The 25,823-nt window shown below is 33.8% G+C and overlaps 1 protein-coding gene across 4 annotated transcripts in view; it reads right to left on the bottom strand.

Annotated features, from left to right (window-relative positions):
• The window catches only part of TMEM245 (transmembrane protein 245), a 95,977-nt gene that overhangs the window by 34,473 nt on the left and 35,681 nt on the right, over window positions 1-25,823 (bottom strand). For all 4 annotated transcript variants that reach the window (XM_074280060.1, XM_074280061.1, XM_074280062.1 and 1 more), the window contains 5 exons: window positions 21,825-21,929; window positions 20,729-20,811; window positions 18,977-19,067; window positions 9,741-9,839; window positions 4,649-4,780 (listed from right to left, as the gene is read on the bottom strand). In XM_074280060.1, coding sequence (XP_074136161.1) covers window positions 4,649-4,780; window positions 9,741-9,839; window positions 18,977-19,067; window positions 20,729-20,811; window positions 21,825-21,929 — 510 coding nt within the window. The remainder of the gene's footprint in view (window positions 1-4,648; window positions 4,781-9,740; window positions 9,840-18,976; window positions 19,068-20,728; window positions 20,812-21,824; window positions 21,930-25,823) is intronic.

Genomic DNA, 25,823 nt, shown 5'->3' with positions numbered 1-25,823 from the left:
AAAAAAAACAAAAAAAAAAAAACAAGTTATGGCTGCCAATCTGACCAAAATATTCAGTTGCAGTTAACAGAATTAATCAATTTATTTTAAAGAGTTAATGAAAGCATCCTATTAAATAGTAAAGGAAATTTTAAAAAGTGTTTTTTGCACTTGAGAAAATGATTCCATTCCAGAAATGTCTAAAATTTTTTTCTGCTGTGTTCTTTTTATATTGTTCAAATAGGAAAAGTCCCTTTAAAGGAAATCTCTAAAAAGAACTGAAATTGAAGAGCTATTAGACACTGAAAGGCTGGCTGTAAAATGTTAAAATTTCATGCAGAGAGGACAAAAATCCTATTCTACAGAAGAGAGCTTCTGGATGGTGAGAGAATTGATAGGATAATTAGGAGGTGTGAGGAAAGACTTTTCTATTCAATTCAAAAAACTATTTGAGTATATGTAATACAACTATTCTAGATGATGATGACACAGAGATGAAAAAAAAAAGATATATGTTCCCAAAGATTTTATGGTTAAGCGGGGAATAAACACAAAAAAACTATATTACAATATGGAATGCTTTTAAGTGAACAAGATAGGTCAAACAGAAGGATGAGAGATGGAGAAGGAGTCATTATTTTTAGCCACTGGTAATTTTATCTATTTCTGATGTTGAAACACTGATAGTTCCAAGGACTTTAGTGGTGAGAATGTTCTTTTCTAGATCTTCAGAAGCTGTGGTTGTTGCACCTACCGTTATAAATACTATCTTGCATAGTCAATAGGGTTACTCCTTTGTAAAAAGACTTGGCTTGAAATATTACTAAGAGGGGCTAAGAGAAGAGAGAAAGAAAGGAAGAAGGCTGTTTAGCTGATCTGCCCATAGGGGTCAGTGGGGAGAGTAGGCTCTTTTTTCAGAATGGTTGTTTCCCTGAGCAATGTAGTACAGGAGCCAAGCTGAAAGCATGGAGTTCACTATTCCCAAGGCTCTTGAATACAGGGTCCTGAACTATCTCACCCAACGGGCCTCAGGGGAGGTAATGGTAAAGGGGGTAACAGCAATTTGATTTCTTTCTCCTTTAAGATATGTCACAGCTTGTTAGAAATAGCCTGGCACAGCAGATAGAAAGCTAGCCTTAGAATCAGAAAAAGTTGGGTTCAAATTCTACTTCTGATACATAATTGGCTGTGTCAGTACTGTGGTCAACTCTAAGACTCCTCATTGAAAGCCATTTGCTTTGCTCTGGAAACTCCAACTCTGCAGCTGATTTTAAAGAAAACTAAGCTAAGTACAGCCTCAAGACTGTCCTTAAGATAATTTTTTAATTTTTAAAATTTTTTAAAAATTAACTTCATAAAATATAGTTTTAAACCTACCTCAGATACAAATAATTTCCTATTTCTAAAATCTTAAACAAACACCACCTACAGAATGAAATCATATCTTAGCACAATAATAAAGCTGAGTAGCAGCTGAGCTACATACAGGAGAGCATAAGGAAAGGAAGTAAATGTCTGCGGCCTATTTCTAACTGAAGGAGCGACTTGGAGCATAATATACAATGTCCCCAAATCTTAGTGTTTTTTGTCTTTTAAGCTTTAATGGCTTAAAACTGAACTAAGATTTTTGAGATACTGTAAGGATAAATATCTACTTAGTAAGAGAGGATGAGAAGTATATGGTTAAAGCAGTCTGTCTTAATAGATACTATAGAAGAAAATTCAAAAAAGGCAGACACTTCCTTAGAAAATGATTGTTTTTTTTTTTGTAAACATGAATTGTTCTTGAGCAATTTAGTTTGTTAGACAAAAATAGTTTTCTTCCATATCAGCATGAAAGCTGTTTCTATTCACCTATATCTGGATGATAAATCCGATCAGTCCTTCTGGATATCACTTTGGTCTCTCTTTTCCTTTCCTTAAGAATTTAAACACTTTCACAAGCATCATTGTCTAGAGCCTGCATAAATAAGAAACTGTATCCTTGAAAAAGGAGAATTATGTAACTATTAAGTGCTAAGGAAATCGACCCTGCTTGGGTTTGATTCTTTTACCTACTGACTGACGTTGACAATTCACTTATGTTCTTCCTATAGATACCTCAATTACAACATAATTACATAAAGAATATTTGTCATATTGCTGACAACAGTTTAATTCTTACTGTTGGATGTGAAGACAAAAACTACATTCAAAGGTAAAAAGAGTGGCTTAGTTTCTCCTTGGCTACTACTTCTGCAACTAAGGATAGTGCCACCAGATGGTAGTAGTGTTTTATTAACATACTATCACCAGGCCATAAGGCATTTTTTTCAGAATTGATAACTGAAAAGGGTCAAAGACAAATCTCAATATTCAAATTTTCTATTAAAATTCTATTTTAAATATATTTCAAAATATTTAAATAAGATATTTTAAAACAGTACGAAACAGAACTTTCTCAGAGACAAAGACAATATCCTTAAGAGCAAGAATTAGAGGAGCTAAAATTATACTTGGGTACTCTAGAGGTACCCAATTATAAACTATTGCAATTTAATTAAGTTTTACTTTTGTTCACACTGGAAAACTATGATTTTTCTTTCTTAAACTATTGTGAACTTAAACATCAAATGAGTGTTTCTAAAATGAAATAGTACAAATAATGAGGACTATCTATGAAATTCTGAATCTTTATTTTGTGCAATTTGATTATCCCTTTTAAGTTTATAATCAATTCAATGTTTTATTTTCAAAACTGTGTTGCTTGTCTGTTTTCTTCTGTTCACTTTTATGCACTTTAAAAAATGCTTCAATAACTCTCCCCACCTTTCTTGACAATATTGAAGATGATGAGAAACAAAAAACTTTTGTAACAATTATTTATAGTCAAGGAAAACAAATGCATACATTTATTATGTTTAAAGATATGCTCCATGAGATTATCTCTTTTTGATAAGGAGGGCATTTGCATGCTTCACTTTGGAGTCATGATTGATCATTTTATTAATCAAATTTCTTAAGCGTTTCAAAAACCTGTTTCTTTATATTGAGATTACTGTATATTGATTCTGTTCACTTCATTCTTTATTAATTCATACAACTCTTCTCAGATTTTTCTGAAAAAGTCCCTTTCATCATTCCTTATAGATTTAATAATATCCCATTACATATCACAATTTGTTCAATCATTTCCCAATCAATGGGTACTCCTTAGCTTCCAGTTCTTTGGTATAACACAGAGCTGTCATAAATATTTTTTGTATTGATAATTATGTCTTTTTTCTCTTTGGAGTACTGGCATAACATTAGTATTGCTGCTACGTTCATCCTTCTCATTAGAACTTATTTTCCTCTGAACTAAACTATTTTTCCACCCAGAAAGGCAAAGTGCTTCCTGGATGGAAGAAAAAAAGTAAAAGGCAAAGTGCTTTGCCTAGATTGTCAGAAAACCTAGATTCAAATCCTATTTCTGATTACATTTGTGGAAATATCTAATGTGGCAATCTGATTTGCTTGACAATACATATTTGTAATAAAGGTTTTTTTCTGCCTACTTTCTCTACTAATTTTTGATGAATAGGGAAGAATGAGAAGAGGATTGGGGATAGGGTTCACTCTCTTTAAAAAAGAACAGGAGGAATCACAAATATGTAGGACAACTTTGAAAGTCATAAGCTACATTTTTCTATAGCTATTAGCATTTATATAGCACATTAAGATTTGCAAATATATACTTAAAACATAAGCAATTAATATTTTGCATACAATTTTCTTCTGTTCTTCAGAAATGCTAATTTTATTTGGAATTTGTAAAGTTCAGAATAAAAAAATGCAAAAGAAAAACAAGTACAATTCCTATTTAAATATTCATCAAATCTGTGACTTTGGGCAAATCATGTAACCTCCCTAGGTCTCAGTTTCCTTATCTGTAAAATGACTTAGACTCAATGACAAAGGAGGCCCTATCTCCAGCTGTATGATTTTACTGACTCAAATTCTTCCCTTTTTTTTCCTAAAGCATATGACTAAGAAAGCTTAAAGATCATCATCATCGACATCATTACACACATATCCCAAATGATCTTTTTAAAGAATTTTTTAAAAAAGGTACCACACCTTTTTCTCCGGAATGTCAAACAAATGACCGAATAAGTAGAATTCAGAAACTTTGTTTAAGCAGTTTTGTGTTGATGAATCATTTCATTACAGGGAGGTAGGTCCCTGTGATGTATTTGATGAGCACTACTATTCTCTTAGCTGATCACTAGGATGGGGTCATCACTGACTATTATTAACCACAAGCAGTTAGATCTATAAAAAGAATCTGTTCACTCTTTCAGTGTTTATCAGATACATTTTGATCAGTTTAAAGATATTTTAGTGTTCCAAATCTCTGAGGAACAAAGAGATTGTTATAAAGTGTAGTTCTATGATACATATACTAGAACAACTTGTATCATTCCTGGGATCAGCTCAGTCAGCTGAGAAAGTGACACAGGAACTACTTACACAGCTTTCAAAAAATGTAAATGCCTCAGCAATAAAAGGCATTTTATTTATGCATAAGTATTTATAAACAAGATCAAATATAACACAGTGAGTAAAAGCCTCTACAAACAGAAACAAGTCATAGGGTAGTAACACTTTTCATTTATATGCATATGTTAATATAAGCAAAATTACTTACAGAAAGAAATGTCTCGATGTTCTCATGAACAAAGGAAGCAATATCTTGCCAATCCAGAATATCTCCAAGCCAACTATTTTGACGATTTATAGTCAGCTTGTGACCTTTATGCCTTCCAGAATGTGTTATATTCTACAAAGAAAAACAGAGTATTAAATCAAATTAAGTTTTTAACAAAGTTAATGAATTCAATTGCACATGTATAAATTTTATCAGATTGCTTACCGTCTCAGGAAGGGAGAATTTGCAAATTAAAAAAAAAATTTAAAAATTGTTTTAACATGTTACTGGGAAAAATATGTTAAAGTTTAAAAAAGTAATGGATTTTGAGGAGCATATTTAAAAAGAGACCTAAGTGAGCCCTGAAAGATGAAAAGCTTTGAATTATTATATTTATTTACTTATTTATTTTTTAAAATTAATTTTATAATTATAACATTTTTTTGACAGTACATATTCATAGGTAATTTTTTTTACAACATTATCCCTTGTACTCCCTTCTGTTCTGAATTTTCCCCCTCCTTCCCTAGATGGCAGGCATTCCCATACATATTAAATATGTTAATAGTATATCCTGGGTGCTTTGAATTATTATAAGTGAAACTAATAACCTACCACCTAAAAGACCAAAGATCTATTATGTTTTAGTATTTTAATTTTCCATACAGGGTTTTGAGCACAGAAAAGTCCTGTTTTACTCATGTCTAAGTTTAAGAATGGACTGTGTCCCGACACACAAAAAACCTGTTAATATCAATTAGGACAACAAAGGAATACATAATTAATGGAAAGGGCATTAGACCTGGAGTCAGGAAGACCTACATTCAAATCTTGCCTCAGATATTTTCTATTTGTATCATCCAAAGCAAGTCACTGGAGATAATAGCATCTACCTTGCAGGGTTACTTTGAGCATTTTCAAAGTAGAGAATAGATGAAGCCTTCCATAAGCTTTGAAGAGCTAAATAAATACTAGTTATTATTGCTGCTTATAGTTTATACCCACATTTTTCTCTCTTTTTATACTTTTCTAGTTTCTCCATTTTTCTCACTTTTTCCATCTCTTCTTTCTCTTTCCTTCTCCATATATCTTTCAGGTTTCTATTCATTTTGGATTCAAGGAAGAACACAAGACTACTGGGCCATATCTCTTCACCCTCCCACTAGTCAAACCACTTAACTTCTGGACATAGACAGAATTCATATTCCTCACATTTTGGATTTAAAGTATTCATTTTTATCCAAGAATTATTAAGGCTAGAAGCAACTATCTTACTATAGATTATATATAATGTATGGCTTTTAGGTCTTCAGCGTCATTATAAGGAAGAAATGCTATAGATACCAGCTACAATTCTGTGGCAGTTCAGAGAGGATTACCAGAAATGGCTGAGAAGAAGGCCTAGTGGCGATGGAGTTGGGGAGTGAAGGTACCTATTCCTGTGAAAGAATAGAAACTACTTTCTCAGACTCTATTAACCTCTATGTTTTCCTGAAAGCCAGGATTTTAGTAGCTAAGCATAGTAGTCAAGACCCATTAGGACAAGAAGAAGTAATAGTCCTATTTTAAGAGAATGGGAATATATATATATTTCTATAACTTACATAGTTGAGTACACATATATATGTAAAAATAGAGATAACACTCCATTGTTTGCTAAATTAGCATAAATTGATCCTGGAATTTAAGGCTCTCCACACCTGGATTCAACCCTTTATATTTCATACTGCTTTCCCCAAGACAAATTTTAACATTCACCTGTTCTCTCTCTGTTTCCCTACCTTTATTCTACCCAACCCCTATATCTAGAACTGACTCGTCTCCATCTGTTGAAGAGCATTCTTCCTTCAAGGCAGCTATGTCAGATGCCAAGTCCTCCAAAAAACTGCATCCTTCTACAACGAAGCATAAATGCTTTCCTCCCCTCACATTTCTCAAAACATGTTTATACTTCTTTGAAATCACTACACTGAATCACAGATGTTTGAATACAAGTTGAATTTAATGGAATTTTTATTTTGGATGACCATATGTAAAGAAATTAGGAGAAGGTTGGATTAGCAGCAGTGTGGAACTTAAGAGACGTGGAACTAACTGAAAAGACAAGAAGGAAAATGAAGGGAATGGTATCACACATTTATATGGTACTTGCTTACATGCCAGGCACTATGCTAAGAACTTCTCATCTAGCTCATTTGATCCTCACAAAACCTGGGTGTTAGGTGCTATTATTAGCCCCATTTAATAGTTGAGAAAATTTAGGTAAAGAGAGACTAAGTGACTTGCTGAGCATCATACAATTAACAAGTATCTAAAGCTGGACTTCCCAGACTCCAGGCCTAGTGCTCTATCTATTGTGCCGTCTAACAACCCTCCAAAAAAAATGGGCAGAAATTTACTTGGGCTAGAACAAAGTTAACAGCTAAAAATCCAGATAATGACCACCATTAAAACCTACAATATTTACTGGCATAATTTCTGCCTTCAAATGGTTTCCTCCAACATTGTGAATATGAAATATTTTGTCATTCACAATAAAGGTTAAAGATTTTCCCTTCTCTGTTGCTTACCAACATCAATGAAAAATCCTCATCTTGATTTTACAGAGTTCCTCTTTTACTCTTAGAAAAAGTGCTCTCATGACTCTGACTTGCTCCTCTCTCACTTCTCAGCCCCTCTCTTATTTCACCACTCAACCCAAAGAGCTCTTGTCGGAGCTGGCAGCCAAAGGGGACTCTCCTCCATCTTCAGTCTGCCTGATCTTGTGGGCCCCTTTCTCCATCCACTCCTTTCTCTCTTTTGGGGGATCGTCCTTCCCTGGGTCTATGCCGAGTTGTGTCCGGGGCACACTTCTGTTCTTCTAAACCTCATCAGCTACTATGAGTTTACTTACAATTTGCATACAGATGGTACCCAGACTTACATATTCTAGTCTCTCTTGTGAATTTTAGTTCCACACCTCTAACAAACTTATTAGGTAATTCCAATTAGATTTCCAGTGACATCACATCCTCAATAGGTCTAAAACAAAACTTATAACCTTCCCCACCAAGGTCTACCTGCTCTCCAAACTTCCAAATATGTTAGAGGTACTGCCAATCTTCCAGATATCTAGGATTCCAACTTCAGGGTCATCACTGATTCCTCACTCTCTCTCAACCACATACCTTATCAGCTGTCAAATCCTGTTGATTCAACCTCCACGAACATCTCACATCTATCTGCATTTCTCTACTAATAACTCTTGTCCGTGACCTTATGAATTTTCACATAATGATTACAGTCTCCCTTGTCCCTCTGCTCCAAGTCTTTCCCATCTCTAATTTATCCTCCTCACAATGATCAAAGTGTATTGCTTAAAGTATAGGTCTGACCATGTCACACTAAAGCTCAATAAATTTCAATGACTCTTCCTAGGGCTAACATGGCTTTGCGTCTGTTCTCCACATACAACATACATCTCCCATTTTTATGCCTTTGTGGTGGTGGTCTCTAGTGCCTGGAATGCACTCCCTCTTCACACCAACCTTGCGAAATCCTTAGTTTCCGTCAAAGCTCAACCCATGTAAAAGCTTCTTAGGAAGCTTTAGCCCATTCTTGTGTCCCCAGCTGCTAGTGTTTTCTTCCCTAGCATTACCTTGAGAATATTTTAAATATACTTATATATGAACATGTTGTTTCCTTCACTGCCTTCCTTGAAGGCAGGGATGGTTTTATTTTTGTCTTTCTATTCCCAGCCTCAGCTATTTGCCTAAGCAAATAACTACATACTTTAAAAATGTTTTTTGATTGATTATTTAATCTGAAATTCCAGTGAAAGAGGTAAAGCAAATAGTGAGAAAACAGGCAAAAAGGCATATGTTATCCTGGTACAGAGAAACAAAAGGGGCATTATTAAAAACATACATATAAAATGTTTTTTATTCCAAATTTGTTTGGAAGAAAAGAAGTTTTATTAATTTCCTGGCCCATCAGTATATGAGATAAAATGTATAACTTTCTATTCATGAAATCCCAACTCCTTGCCTTGGAATTAGCTGGATTTAATATCAGCACCTCACTACCGCTCTCCAAACACACTTTAGATAAATGCTATTAAATCAAAGGCAAGTTGCTAAGACAAACAATGGCTTTCATTTACTGCTTCTTTTCTCCCAACTTTATGAATTTACAAAAGCAGAGTTGCTTCTATCCATGCATAAACACTAGAGAAAACTACTCCTTTTTCCATTCTATATCTTATAATTCATCTATAGCCTATAATTCCTGCTTATGCTATTTGGATAAGCATATTATGTAATTCTAGTAGTTGCTTCAATGCTGCTATTTTTCACTTAGTAACACTGAACAAATAATTTTCTGTTTGTGAGTTTGAAGCTAAACATGAATAAAAGGAAAGGGAAAAATTATGGAAATGTGATAAAAAGTTGATTTCAGACAGAGATTCTTGGCTTTTTCCTGTAGGGAATGCACTTTTAATAATAAAATTATATATATATATATATATATATATATATATATATATATATATATATATATATATATGTAAATTATATATTATATAAAATATATACAATAAAATTGAATAAAAATTAATAAATTTTTTTTTCTGGTATCAGGAGTAAGGGAAAAATAGGTTATAAATAAAATGGGAGAAGGGAAGAACTTTACAATTGCTTTTAAAAAACTGCAGACCCTAATTTGAGACCTATACTCAATAAATGAAAAAAAATTAACATTAATTAAACCAGTATCCCCATATGTTAGCAGAAATTTATAGTGATTTATAATTGACATAAGATCTTAAAGGTCAGAAATGAAATTAGAAGAAATCTTAAGAGATTATCTCTCCAGATGATATTTGAAGAATGAATAACCTCTACAACATCCCTGGCAAATAATTATACTGACTTGAATGGAATCTTTTCAGTGATGTGGAATTCATTATCACTTAAGTAGAAATTTTCATTTTTTGACCACTCTATTAGGGATGCTTTCTTAAAAATAGATTAATACAGTCTTAGGGACTCTATTAGAGACTTTTTCTTAAAAATTCCATATCTTTTTAAAATTACTCACACCACTTACTCACCTTTACAAACCAAGAGTGATACAGTCTGTCCCAGAGTTCTAGTACTTGCTTTTCAATCATAGCAGTATTGTTTACTTTATCTCCCAAAATCTTACGAAGCTACAATAGACACAGAGATAGGTTTAGTATTTCAGAAAACAATAATATGAAAACAAAATTTACTAGTATCTATTTACATGTACCAAACAAACCCTGTTATTCAAAATTTTCTAAAAAGCATATAAACAGTAAAAATTTAATATTCCTCAATTCAAAACTCCAAGGTAATACTCTTCCTTCTTTATTATTCTGCTTACTTCTATTATTTTATTAGGTATATGTAGTATAGTTAGCTTCATTTTAATGAATAAATGAAACATTGTTGAAAACCAAGAAGTTAAAAATAAGCAATCATATTGATCAGTTAACTTTGCAGACAAATTCTGCTCCATGGTGTGTTGGTGTTCGTCATTTGTGGTCACTCTGAATAATTACATTATGATATATTCGCAATACTGTTAGTTTAAAAGCAATTGCTATATAAGTTTTTGTACATCTGCTTAAAGAATAATATATTTTCAGTGACATTATAGATATAGGTGCTTGGATATCTGCATTTGAGTTATATGTTTTGAACACAAAATAATTCTTATTTGGGAACAAAAGCTAAAGTATTTGTGTATAAACAAATGTTAACTATCAAATGAAATTAAGAAATATCCAGTGGAACAAGTTATATAAAAATGTTGAAATTATTTTCTGTTAATTCAACCAGTCATTTCATTTATCTGTTAGCCTTAATTTAGAAAAAAAATTTTTAAAGCTTTTTTATTTTCAAACACATGTTTTGAACACATTCACTCTTGCAAAACCTTGTGTTTCAAATTTTTCCCCCCTTTCCCCTTATTCCCTCCCCTAGACGGCAAATAATCCAATATGTTAAATATATGCAATTCCAGAAAAAACTTTTTATTGTTCTACACATTTCCACATAGAAAAAGATGGTTCATGAAATCACAAATCTATTAAGTACAGCTTGTATTTCAAAATAATTATTAAATTCAACATGTTTAACCAGTTATCTTAAAGATCATTTTTATATCTAATTATAATCTTATATTTAATCTTGGCTCACTATTCTTGCTTATTTAGGTCTTTTCCTGATTTGACTATGCCAAAAAAAAACAAAAAAAAAACAAAAAAAAAAAAAACCCAGAAGTTTCTGGTTTCAACCAAATCACTTTTAACTATTGTAGACCTCCCTTTAGTTGACCAATAATTGCTTATTCTGTATTTTAGGGAACAACTGTACAAGCTATTATAAATCCAAACAGTTTTACTTATCATTTGGCACTTGTCCATGACAAATTTTTTACTCATTCACAAAAATGATGTATCTATACTTTAACATGTTTAACACGTATGAGACTTCCTGCCATCTAGGGGAGGAGGTGAAGGGAAGGAAGGAAAAAGTTGGAATAGACGTTATTGCAATGTTGACATTACAATGTTGAAAAATTACCCATGAATATGTTCTCACCTTGTAATCCTAACATTCTGTCAATAAAAAACGATAATAAAAAATTTTTAAATGATATATCTAGTGTCTTTAATTGCTCAAAATTTATAAATTTAATAATAAAACCAAAAACAATTCTTCCTCCCTATATCCTGTTTTTCCTTTCTCCAATTAAACAGAGAATTACTGGCCTAAAACTGAGGGTGAAATAGTTTATGCTTTAAAGGAAAAAAATTTTTGCAGTGTAACTGGGAAATACTAATCTAGCCTATATCATTTTATTTTGTTCACAAAGAAACTTTGACAAAGAATGTCAAACATCTTGCTGAAAGCCATATGTAACAAACACAATAGCCCCTGCCTCTTTTCCATTTTATGTTTTCTAATATTAGCTAAAGGAATCATAATCACCTTAGGCAACTTAAGTAAGTTACTGGTCCAATTAGCCTGATGCTCACCCATTATAATACACTGGAATACAAGGTCCTGAAAGGAATACTACCCACTAAAGCACTCAGAAGAAAATATATGTTTCTCCTAGACTACTGACAGTTAAATCTAGCTAAAGTGTAAGGACATTCAAATACTTCAGAAGTCCAGGAATGATTGGTCATATATATTATATGGTAACAATAATAATAATAATAATAAAGGGAATAAACATTGATTAAGTACTTCCTATGTGCCAGGTACTTCATGAATATTAATTTCATTTGATCTTTACAATAATGTTGGGAAGAAGGTGAAGAAGCTGAGGCAGACAAAAGTTAAGTGATTTGACAAGAGCCACAAAGATAGTTATTATTTTAGTAGTATAAGTGATGCTTATAAGTTATTATTTCATAAAAAAAAATTCATCCCTGTGAGTCTTTTGTGTTTAGTATTTCTTTTATGTGGTTCACAATTTAAAAAAAAAATTCCAAGAATACAGTCTGTCTTATATATCCACACTGTGCATCATGTACCACAATTGCTTCTTTTGGAGAAATCCTTAACAAAAGCCAGATCTATACTTTAAGTCATTTTCCCAAGAGATGCAGAGTGAGGGCATAAAGAATTGGGAAAATTGAGTCTCACCTTCTCTTTGAAGGCCTGGATCCCCCAAGACTATAACTGGATCAAGAACATGAGTCAAGAATGAGATGTTCCCTGAGAGGGGGAGGAAGGTATCCTAGCACCTGTTGGCTCAGCAACATTTCTGGGCTGTTCTACTTGGAGGATGTTTTTACTTGCCTGGAATGAAAGGCCTCCTTTCTTTCAAAAGCTATCATTAGTATCTCTGGAGATTTCTTTTCCTCTTATCTGCTGGGAGGTACAAACTGCTGCTGCCATTATGGAAAGAAACAATGGGGGTTGAGGGAGGGCCAAGTTAGAGGTAGCAGCCAGGGAGTTAGTGATCCTGGGGTTGCCATCACCATTCTCTGGGGATCTTGGCAGAGGAGAATGCCCCTTCCCTCACGTTCTCGCATACTCCCCATCCAGCTCAGGCCCCATTTTCTTTTGCCTAACCATCTACACAATTCATCCACACCAACAAAGCACCACATTGGTGATACAAACAAAAACAAAATCAAAGACTGTCTTCACAGAATTTGTAGTCTGAAGGAGAAGATGACACTACAGCAACTCTGTACAAACAAGATGACATGGGATAAACAGGGGACAGTCTCAGAGGAAGGTCCTTAACAGAACTAGGATTAAGAAGGCCTGGCAAAGGTCTCTTGCAGAAGGTGGGACTTTAGCTGAGATGTGAAGGAAGCCAGGAGGCAGAGACAAGGAGGGACAGAGGGAAGGAAAGAGGAAGGGAAAATAAGTCTGTGCAAAAGGACACCAGGACGAGGGTCACCGCATTGCAGAGAATGTGGACTGGGGATAAGGTATAAGAATGCTACAAGGGCAAGAAGTGAAGTAATAAGGGATTTAAAAGCCAAACAGATTTTATATTTTTCTGTGGAGGTAAAGGGGAACCACAGAATTTTACCAAATAGGGAGATGAAGGGTTAGACCTTTATCTTAGGAAGGCTTAATTGATAGCAAAACAGATGATGGCTTAGAACGAGAAGAGATTTGAGACAAGAAGACCAACCAACAGACTATTATAAAAGAGTCTGCACTAAGGTGACTAGTAGTAGAAAAAAATAAAAAATGTTATGAAGATAGAAATGACAGGACTTGACAAGAGACTTGAATATTAAGGGTAATAAGTAAAGATGACACCTAGCTTGTAAATCAGGATGACTGGAAAGATAATGGTATTGTGGATAATAACAGGGAAGGGAGGACATGGTGAAGAGGTTTTTGAGGGGAAGATAATCAGGTCAGTTTTGGATATGATGAAATTAATATGGTCATGGGGCATCCTACAGGAGATGTCTCCTAGGCAGCTGGAAATGTGAGGCTGTAGGTTAGGAGAGAAATGTGTTTTGAAAAAAACTTTAATTTAATTTAATTAATTTAAATTAATTTAAAAAGTTAATTTAAAAGCTTTAATAAAAATAAATAAAATTTCTAGTTACATAAAAAGGGGATAAGTAATAGTAATTATTATGATGATGAAAGCATTTATTTCACAAGATTGTTGTAAGGATCAAATGAGAAAACATATTAAAGTACTTTGTAAGTTTGTAAAATATGCTAGTGATACACACCTGTCAGATTGTCTAGAATGACAGGGAAAGATAATGCATAATATTGGAGGGGATGTGAGAAAACAGGGACACTGATACATTGTTGGTGGAACTGTGAATATATCCAGCCATTCTGGAGAACAATTTGGAACTATGCTCAAAAAGTTATCAAAATGTGCATATCCTTTGACCCAGCAGTGTTACTACTGGGCTTATATCCCAAAGAGATCTTAAAGAAGGGAAAGGAACCTGTATGTGCAAGAATGTTTGTGGCAGCCCTCTTTGTAGTGGCCAGAAACTGGAAACTGAGTGGATGTCCATCAATTGGAGAAATGGCTGAATAAATTGTGGTATATGAATGTTATGGAATATTATTGTTCTGTAAGAAATGACCAGAAGGATGATTTCAGAAAGGCCTGGAGAGACTGATGCTGAGTGAAACGAGCAGGACTAGGAGATCATTATATACTTCAACAACAGTACTATATGATGATCAATTCTGATGGACGTGGCCATTTTCAACAATGAGATGAACCAAATCAGTTCCAATAGAGCAGTAATGAACTGAGCCAGCTACACCCAGGGAAAGAACTCTGGGAGATGACTATGAACCACTACATAGAATTCCCAATCCCTCTAATTTTGTCAACCTGCATTTTGGATTTCCTTCACAGGCTAATTGTACACTATTTCAAAGTCTGATTCTTTTTATAAAGCAAAACAACTGTTTGGACATGTATACATATATTGTATTTCATTTATACTTTAACATATTTAACATGTATTGGTCAACCTGCCATCTGGGGGGGGGGGAAGGAGAGGAAAAATTAGAACAAAAGGTATAGCAATTGTCATTGTTGTAAAATTACCCAGGTATATATCTGGCAAATAAAAAACTATTATTATTAAAAATATGCTGGTGATTATTATTATTATAATGACTTTTCAGTCATTAGAGTTTCATTTCCTCTGGAATAAATCGAATTCTTGATCACTTTTCCTATCATGTTCTCTGAGCCAAAATTACCTTTTTGAATTGTCCCCCCCTTCTTTTTGCCTCAATGATAATTTGTGAGGTATTGTTAGAATTTCATTTTTGAGAGCTTTCATTAGCATTGATCTCTTCCTTTAACTTTCTGCAACCCACAACATTTTAAAATATGACTGGTTTTCTCCTCTTTGATCACTCAAACTCTATGGGGAAGGCCACTTTTCTCCTGACCTTCATGCCACCTCTATTCCATCTATCAGTGATTTAATCAAAATTAAATGCTACCTTCAATCTAAAAAAAAAAAAAAGCGATCGTACTCCCAACAACAACCTCTCCAACACTGTACCTCATACTTGGGGTCAATGTAGTGACTGACATCACAGGCTGTGATTCCCATTGCATATTTCCACAGAGAAGTTATTGCCAGCTCTTTCTCCTTATTCCCCCAATTTTATGTTCTCTACCGGTTTCTGTCTTTACTCAAGCCCAAAGATTAGGGAAGCAAGATGATATAGTAGAAAGAGCAGCGGGATCTGGGCCACAGGATCCTAGTTTGAGTCACAGCTCTGACATTTGCTACTTTGGGGAAATCATGCCCTCTCTCTGAGCCTGTTTTCTCACCTGTAAAATAATTCCCAATTATTCAGTCTTACAAAAACCAGCCAATTTTTATATTTTTTGACAAATTGGGCTAACCTTAAACCCTCCTTTTAGATTTGTTTCTTTTATACTCATAGTCCCCCACTTTCTCAGATCCAATTTGCTTTGCAACTCCTTGAAATCTGATTTCTTTCCTCACTAAGTGCCTTATACTGCTCTCTTCAAGGTTACCCAAGAACTCCTTTTATTGTGCAATACTATGGCCATTTCTTGGCCTTTCCCCTTTGCATGTCTATGGCAACTGGTGTCATGATCACTCCCTTCCTCAGATTCTGTGGCATCCCTCTGTCACCATTCATTCTTCTCTTTGCTGGGCCATTTGTTCTCAACATCCTTTACAATTCTCTCACCTACAACATGACCCTGTCCCCAAGGCTCAAGAGGGGCCCTCATTTCTATTCTGTCTGCACTCTCTGGGAGATCTTATCAGCTTTCATGGATTTCAAATTTCATGGATTCAAGTATCAACTCCATGTAGATGAGTCCAAAATCTATCTATCTGTCCCTCATCTATTTCCTTAAGCTCAGGTGATACTTTTAATTGCCGCCTTGATATCCTCACCTGGATGTCAAAACTTTTTCCAAAAGAGAACTTTTGTTTTCCCCCAAACCTGAACCTTCCTTCTCACTTCTGTTTTTCAATTTCATATGTCTCCATTATCTCATTCTCCTAGAATCACAACCTGAGGATCATCTTTGACACCATGCTCTCTCACCCTATATATCTAAAGTTATCAAGTCCTGTGAGTTCTTCAACATCCCTTATCTCTCTCTCTCTCTCTACTCATACCAAGTTTATCTCCTCATCTTCTGACTACATGCTCCTATAGTCTCTTAATTCATGCCCTGGTCTCCTCCCTTTATAATCCTTCCCCTGCCTCACATGCTGCCAAACAGATATTCCTAAAAGCATTCTTCAGAACACATATCTCTTCTGCTTAAGAACCTTCACTGATCCCTCCTAAGCCCAGGATGAAATTCTTTCTTCTCTGACTGGCATTTAAAGTCCTTCACAATCTGGCTTCAGTCACCCTTGCCAGGCCACATTATTCCTCTATGTCTAACTACATTTTCCTACTTTCAATCTCTATAAAGGACATTCTAATGTCCCATATGCCTGGAATATTTTCTCTTCTCATTCTGATGTTTCGGAACCTCCTTTCAACACTCGGCATTTGTGCCATATCTTTCAAGAGATCCACATACAAGCTACCACAGTGGAGGAAATGGAGTTTGTTCATTCCAACCTTATCTCCTGGATCTGGCCTCAGTTTCCCAGGGGTCCTTTTTCTGCAGCCTAAGTTTTACTAAGAAGATGCTATGCTCTATGAGCACAGCAAAACTGCAATGGCTCAAAAAAAGCATGGGATGCACAAATTTTACTCCAAATGTTCATATAGACTAGTACCTGGCTTGTGATAGAGTATTCTGAGCTCAGACAAATCAGATCAGCCAGTCAGACATACTGTACCTTGACTCTAACATAATGATGCCATTTTGGTCCTCTTCCAGCATGAACAACCACCACCAATTTACTCTCCAAAAAATCTTCCTTAGTTATTTTAGATTTCTCTAGGATCATCTAGACTTGTTTAATTTTAGTTACAGTGACACGGCAGGGAAATGTCAGTTCTTCCAGAGGAGTCATCTAAAATAATGACTTTGTGTGTGCAAAAGTAATATAAAACTTTTTTTAAGAGACAACAAAATAGCATAATAGTGCAGAGTGTTGGGCTTCTATCAGGTATCCTTGAGTTCAAATCCATTTATGGTTTGCCAAGTACTTCACAAATATTTCATTTTATCTTCTCAACAATCCTAAAAGGTAGGTGTTGTTATTATTTCCCTTTTACCAATTAAGAGACTAAGGCTGAAGGAGATTAAGTGACTTGCCCATAGTCACACAACTAGTTGAGTTTAAGGATTCAAGTCTTTATGACTCCAAATATGGCATTCTATACAATGCGACACTGAGATTCCTCATATACTTGTATCTGGTTCTTTTGAGGCAAGGATTGCCTTATTTTTTTAATTTGTATCCTAAGCACCCAGAAGCCCCTGAATGACACAGTAGAAAAAGGCATGGAGTCAGAAAGACTCACTTCCTGGGTTCAAGTCTGACCTCAGACACTTACTAGCTGTGTGACCCAGGATAAATTACTTAATCCCGTTTGTTTCAGTTTCCTCATCTGTAAAATGAGCTGGAAAAGGAAAAGGCAAACCATTCCAGTATCTCTGCCAAGAAAATATCAAATGGAAAGCAAAGAGTCGGACACAACTGAAAACAACCACCATCCTGAATACCTGTATGCAGGGCCTGGCACTGAATAGTTACAAACATGTTTATAGAATGATTTTTGAAAAAGTGCATTTTCTCTCTTCCACCTTAAAATTTTTTGAGTCCCATTTCTTTTTAAGCAGCTTTTGTTCCTTGGGCAGGTTAAATTTTTTACTGTTTAGAATAAAATTCATACTTCTTATTTTGGCATCAAAAGACAAGCTAAGCTTTGCCTACCTCTATATTCTTGACCATTGCTAGTCCCTGAGATGAACCATGTACTCAAACCGAGTTCATCTACAGGAGCACAAGACATTTTCCTTCACACATACTTGTCCTTGAGTCTGAAATGCCAAATATTTTTGGACTCTGTGTAGGTCCTACCCTTTCTTCAAGACCTCAACTGGTTCTAGGATTGTTTCCATGAACTTTTTGCTCAACAGGTCAGTTCCTTCCCCCTCTTTATGTGAAATCTGTATCATTTTCATCTGGACCACTTACTATATACAACTGTACTACAAACACCAAAGGATCAGAGATGTAGCAGATATTCTTTGTATTTCCACTGTCAAATGATGTGCTTGATAACAAGTTCTCCTGGGTGATTATTTTTTTCATTTCAAATAATCTTTTAAAAGGTTTTTCTTTTTTGCTTTATGCAACGGTTTCTGTTTCATTTTGGCTTTCCAAACATGTTATCTTCAAATCCATATTTTTTGTTTCTTTGTTGATTTGTATTTCACTTTTTAGTAGTTTTTGTTATAGGCATTGAATAAGTATTATTTCAGGATTTTCACTTATTTCCATTTCTGGTTTACATGGGGAAGAGTAAAGTAAGCCTCTAGGGGCACGTGACATGATGGTACTTAATGATCCAATAGACATGAGAGCAAAAATCATTAAGTATCATCATGTCATGTGCTACCAAACGCCAAATCAAGGCATTAAAATATCATTAAGTAAATTTAAGTAATCATTAAATGATCATTAAGTAAATGTCATTAATATTAAACTATGATCAATAACAACACTGAAACTTTTATTTCAAGAGTTGTTCTCTATTCTCTCCAAGAAGTTGATTAAATTGTATTCTCCATTATATGCTAATAAAGCAAAGAGTTGCCAAAAATACTGCAAACAAAAAGAAAAGTGAAAAAAAAAAGTTATCTTTCCAACCCTACCTTATGTGTTATCCATTCTCGTCCGTACTGATAGACATTATTAGCTGCAGAATTGAGAGCTCTTTGAACTACCTGAGCTTCAGGAAGCCAACTAAGATTAAAAAAAAAAAAAAGAACACAGATTAAAGAATATTTTAAATAAATATCAGATAATTATCACAGAGTCATGAATGTACACATGTAAACTACCTCAGGGATGGGAATGAAGCTTAATCTCTTCTAACCCTATCTCGGAGATTTGGCCTAAATTCTTTATAGGAGTTTTCTGCACTCCAAGAATTTCTACCTTAGTTGTCTTTAGATTTTTCTAGGGTTATTTAGACTTATTTAGTTTATTTATTGAGACAGATTAGGGAGATATAAATTCTGCCAGAGAATTTATTTTGAATAATAACTGTATGGGGGAGAGAAATAAAATAAAGTATCAATTTTCCCCCCTTTCCCCTCTTATTCTTTAGCGACAAGATGGCACAGTGGATAGAGTGCTAGGCTGGGAATTGGGCACCTTGAGTTTAAATCTACCTTAGATACCAGTCATGTGACCTTGGGCAAGTACTTCATTTAATCTGTTTGCCTCCATTTTCTCAACTGTAAGGAATAATAATGATTACCTACTTCCTGTGATTGCTGTAAAGATCAAATAAGATAATATTTGTAAAGACATAGCATGGAGTCTAGCACATGTTAGAGGCTATATAAAGCTAGCTATTATTTTTTTAAAAAGAAAATTTTGGATTGTGAAATTTTTTTAAACAAAGATAAGGTATCCATAAACTGGTAAGCATTTTTTATTTTCTCAAGTAACTTTTTAAACAAAGTAAAATCTTTTTAAATATAACCTTGACTATGATATCAAATCATTACAAATGCCCTAAATTAATCAATAAGTACTCATACTCAAAAATGTGTTAGAAAAATGCCATTCCTGTGCCTTTTTAGTTTTTTAACTGGTGGTTCTTTTTGTAGATGTCTGGAGAAGATGTTAGAAGACATGTTCTTATTCTTTTGAATAAGAGGCCATTAAAAGAACTGGGAGAGGGGTAAACAGAGACAGGAGCATCTAGAGAGATTTAATTCCAATGATAGGTGACAGAAATCTTGCAACAAAGTGACAGTATTAACCTGGAGTTCATTGTTTTTGTTTTGTGAGAGGCCAGGGAGGAAGGAAGGGCTGGACCTGTGATTTCACTGGCATTGGGCACTTCAAATGAGAAAACCCTCTCTCCTAGTACACTCTGGCATTAGTTCTGCAACCTACAATCTTAGATTTGTTCTGGGTCAGAAGTATATGGAAAGTCAGCTTCAGCGTGAAGAATACCTGGATTTTAGTTCTATGTTTGACACATATTATCTCCACAGGCCACTGGGCAAATCATAAAACCTCAAAGTGCTCTAGGCTCTAAGCATGAAGCTGCAGACAGGATGTCACCTGCCTTAGTAAAAAGAGGTGAAATCTCAAGCGTAGGACCTGTCTTTGTCCCTTATGGTCAAAGTGAAAATGTGTAGAGAGATCTTCAATTACTACTAGCTTTAGAATGGATCACTTCTTACACAGGAAGTGAAGATTTCCGAGGTCTTTGATATCTGGGAGAGAGCAATTTTCGTCATTAAATTAGCATTTCTACATAAAGCAGAGCCTATTCTACTCAGTTTAAAAAAAAAATAAGTCTTCTTATCAAGGGAGGAATGCCGAACCTCATTCACCATTCCTACTACTCTGGTCAAACCTCAGACTTCAGGAAGTGGCCTTACTTCGCCCATTCAGGGTGGTTGGCAACAGTCTCATTGATTAAGTTGCTTGTGACTTGAATCATATGTACACTCTCTTGATGCACCTAAGTTAGAAGGAAAGACTTTGAATGAAAAGCAAATAATGTTAAACTTTTTAAAAATGAACAACTACTAACAAAAAAATGTTGCAACTTAGAATTGAGCTTGTATCAACCATTCAACAAATAAAAGGCAATGAGACAGAGGGCTAATTTTGATGTCTGGAAAACCCCAACTCAAATTCTGCTTCTCATACAGTTGGGTGGGACAGCACTGGAAAGTCATTTAACATCTCAGTGCCTTGGCAGCTCTGCAAGACTTAAATTTCAGTTAAGTTTTCTACTTCTAAAGTAAAGGAAATTTAGATTTCTCTTTAATATGTCATTGTTTAGTCATGCTGCTGGCAGAAGTGAGGAGAGAGAACTGTGTTAATGTGCACAATCATTAATGATTATTTCCTAAATGTGAGCTGCAACCTAGTAAATTTCTCCCTTTAAAGGACTGAGATAAGAATTAATGTGCCAAGTGCCAACCAATGAGAGCAATAAAGAAGATGGACATGGTGGCACTAGTCCCCTAATCTTGGGGTCCTCTTTTAATTCTGCCAATAGGAAGAGAGACATATGGGTCAGAAGTTTGTGGGTGCATTTTGCGTGGGGATTAGCAAGAAAAAAAGCTAGATTTACAGCCAACTCTGGTCCCATGAGCCTGGATCTAAATAAAGACAGTAGGAAACAGAAAGCAACCAAATTAGCATAAGAAAAGTCAGAAACCATTTAAAAGCTATCACAAATGTGATAATAATAAATGTATTTAATGAATTAATGCATAATTTACTAAGTGTCTACTATAATGTGTTGCTTACTTTTCTGGTTCAAATTAAAGTAACACTTAGGAATATGCTGATAGCAATATTTGTTACTGTAAATAATAGAGTCATCTTCTGGTGCTAATTCCAAATAAAATCTTTTTTTTTAAAATAGTTTTTATTTACCAGCTATATGCATGGGTAATTTTACAACATTGACAATTGCCAAACCTTTTGTTCTAATTCGAAATAAAATCTTAAGTACAATACCTTTGCTGTAAGGAGTAGAGCCAGAAGAAGGGTTCCTATTACTAGCAAAAATATGATGAAAATGCTGATTATTTTATCTAGCATTTTCTCCAACCATACAATCATCTGTAGAAAAAAAAAAAGAAAAAAAAGGATGGAAAACAGGATTTGCAAAATTATGTTCTATCGAATTTTGTTTATTTATTCAAATGCAAGACAGACTATATTCTTGGCAATACAAAATATGGCATTTGAAGAAATGTTAAAATGTAAGCAATTCTACAAATTAAGTTATTATATATACACCACAGAACTTACATTGTAAATCCTAACATTCACAAAAAAATCTGCCAGGTAAAGTTTGGTACATTTAATTTCCAAGTTTAGTTTTTTATTAACACCCATAAATCCTGTCTACCACTTTGTTTTATTTATTTTTTTTTAATTTTGTGAAGCAATTGGGGTTAAGTGACTTACCTAGAGCCACACAATTAAGAAGTATTAATTGTCTGAAGCCGAATTTGAACTCAGGCCCTCATGACTCCAGAGTAACTGTCATACAAACATTTTAAAAATAAACCTAAATCACTGCCAGGTTTTTACTAAAGTTTAATTTAAAGAAAATTATATTAAAGAATATTCATAGTACTAAAATCATGTCTAAGCAGTGAAGAGTACATTATCTATACTACCTGTAATATAGTTGTCTTAAATTAAAACAACTTAATTAAATTAAAAAGCAACATGTTCGATGTGGAAATAACTTTTTTTAAAGATCTGATTTATTAAAACTAAAGGAATTAATGTGTTGAAATGTAGGAAAATCTGATTTATCAAAACCTAGGAATTTAGTTTATTGACCTGACTGAAAAATGTTTATTAAAGAAGGGTTTCACAAACTAAATGATTTTTCTTTTGGGTTAATTCTTTACTCCCTAATTGCTACTTATTGTGAAAAGCTAAACATAACTCAGTTTTCTGAAGTTTGCACAAAAATATATATTATTTGTTAAAAGGTTCTAAAAATATGGCAATGTTTTATTCATGTGAAATTTCTGCCAATATCCCACCAAATTTTTTTTTAATACATCAAGATCTTATCTCTTATTTTCACTAGAAAGGTTGCTTAAGAACTAAAATTTTTATTAGTGTTGGTTGCTGAAAAATAACATTTTATTCCCTTCAGAGACTTATTTGCTAAGTAATTTTGCAAGTGAAATCTACATTTTCCTTCCCCAACAAAGATAATTAATATTTTAGAAAAAAGATAATTGTGCACAAAGAAGACAGAGGTTTTTTTTCTTTATTACTAGCCATTCTGAGGAGAAAGAGTACATACTTCTGAATACTACATTGGTCTAATTTTTACAAGTGAGCCAAAATGATTCCATCAGTAAAGATAGTAATGTTCCCTTTTCTATAGACTTATTATATTAGTAATATTTAAATTATTTTATTTTCCCATAAGGCTTATATGGATGTCAGCTAAGTTAAATGATGATGAAAACGTATTGTGAAATATTTTTCTAAAAATTCTGACAACAGACAACCAGTAAAAATAATTTCAATAATAATTATTAGAAAATTATTGACTAACTGGTTTCTAAGTTACCTTCCCCCATTTCTTCTATGTAATTATATACATAACTGAAGCTACAGTAGCTAGATCAAAACTAGATTTATCCTAGAGAATACAGTTTATCTTTAAATGTATTTTAATAAAGCTAATGATATTAATTCATGAGATTAATTTCCATGCATGCTTTTCAAAACACTCAAGACAAAAGTAACTGTAGGATAATGAACAGACATTTAAGATATGGAAGGTCTTTTTAAGATATGTCAAAATTTCAAATTAATAAAAGTTACACAACTTTATGTAAAACTAAGCATTCTGAAATTGAAGAACTTATGCTGTATCTTTATTCAATAAAGCAATGACATTTTCTATTTTAAAAAGAACAGGCTGGATATTCCTAGACAGTTTTTTAAAAAATAAATTCATTGGGGATTATAAATTCTTATCTATAACAGAAAGTAAATGATCTATAAACACCATAAATGCCAATTACTGATATTTTAAAATGTATATGTAAAATGTATAAAAATTCATAAAATTAATAAAAACTCAATTTTTTATAATTTCCACTAAACCAATCTTAGCATTTAGACTGGGGATGAAGAAAAATTTTTTCTCTGAAGTGCCACAACCCCCTAGAAAAAAAATCAACCAAGAGACAGCAGAATATAAAAGTAACTTAATTTGATTTACTGTTGTTTCTAAGACTTAGAAAACATTTTATTTGTATACTTCAAAATCTAAGAACAGGGTACATAAACTCTGTTTAATGAGTATGTGATTGATAAGCTGTTCTTAGGCACAGGATAAATACTTAAGGCCCAGAAAGGGAAAAACCGAAAGGGGGAGAAGAGAATGAAAGTGTTACAAGATAGATAAGCAAAAGGAATCCAAAATATAAAAACTAAAATGGACAGAATGCATCATAGAAGGTAAGAAATGAAAACGATTTTTAGAAAAAGACACACAAAAAAATCCAAATGCATTAAAATATTTATATCACCTCTTTTAGGGAGGCAAAGAACTGAAAAGTAAGGGAGTTTTCTCATCAGTTGAAGAATGGCTAGTTTGGGAAGATATACATTGATGTAGACTGGATATAGCAGAACCAGGAAAACATGGTATAATGACAACATTGTAAAAATCAACAATTTTGAATGACTTGAAGTCACTGATCAATGAAATAAACGCTATCCTTCTCCTGAGAAGGAGAACAAATTATCTGCAATTTGATGAAAAGGTAATGATTTTTTCCATGTTGAACAAAGTAACATCCACCAACAAGGGTTTATTAGATAAGCACCTGCTACGTGCAAGGTTTATATATAATCTCATCTAATTCTTTCATTTTTGCAGAGGAAAAAACTAAGACTCAAAAAAGTTAAAAATGACTTAGATATAATAGAAAAAAAAAGATGGATTTGGAGTTAAGGACCTGGGTACTATGAGTTAGAATTTGTGCTACAGTGGGCAAATCACTTCATCTCTCTGGATCTCAGTTTCTTCATTTAAAAAACAAGGGAGTTGAACTCTGGTCATTTTCAGCTCTAGGTCTGCAATCCTATGACTCACCCAATAGTAAACAGTGGTTAAATAGTAGCCATATCTTCTGATGCTAGTTCCAAATAAAATGTTAAAGGGTTTTACAAAAATAGTCCTTTGAACTCTGGAAAAATTAAATTAAATTTTGTTCTATTTGGATCCTACTGGAAGTAACAAATTGTGGGAAAACTCTGCTGGGGGAAGGCAGGAAAAAATGTTGAATATGAGATAAAAGTACAAATTTATGTTAACATGATGGGAACATAAACATAAAATGAGTAGATTTTATTTAGTCCCACCTAGGACCAACCAGACAAAAAATTATTTTTATCCTCAAAGTGTAATGCTGCTTTTGTTAAGTATAACCCATTTCACCACTCCTTTTGGATATTTTCATTCATTATTTCAAATTGAGAATAATTTTGCCCTATAAATTTATTTCAAGATAAGACTTCTGACCCCTCATAGTATATGCAAAAGGGGAAAGCTGTAATTTTGGATAGTTTTTAAAAATGACTAACTTGGCAGCTACTCAGAAGTAACTCACAGATATAGACTAGAATGTCACAACTAGTCAACTCCAGTCACACCACAAGAGAATCCATCAATCTAACCACACTGACCTTTCTTCCAAACTTCCCTATTTCTGTCAAAAATAACTCGGAAAGACACTCATACCTACCTGTGACCCAGGTTTGCAGTCCTGGTGTCATTTGTGAATCCTCATTCTTCCTTAGCCTACATAACTGATCAATTAGAAAACATTTATTAAATGTCTACAATGTACCAAGCATTGTGCAAAGCACTGGGAATATAAAGAAAGGTCTCTGCCCTCAAAGAGAATGTAGGGGGAATACATAAAAACAACCACGAACACAATGTAAACAGATAAAAGATAG

Source organism: Sminthopsis crassicaudata, chromosome 1, assembly GCF_048593235.1.
Source record: "Sminthopsis crassicaudata isolate SCR6 chromosome 1, ASM4859323v1, whole genome shotgun sequence".
Taxonomy (NCBI): Eukaryota; Metazoa; Chordata; class Mammalia; order Dasyuromorphia; family Dasyuridae; genus Sminthopsis; species Sminthopsis crassicaudata.
The sequence above is the reverse complement of the archived record's forward strand: the minus strand, read 5'-3'. Positions and strand labels throughout refer to the sequence as shown.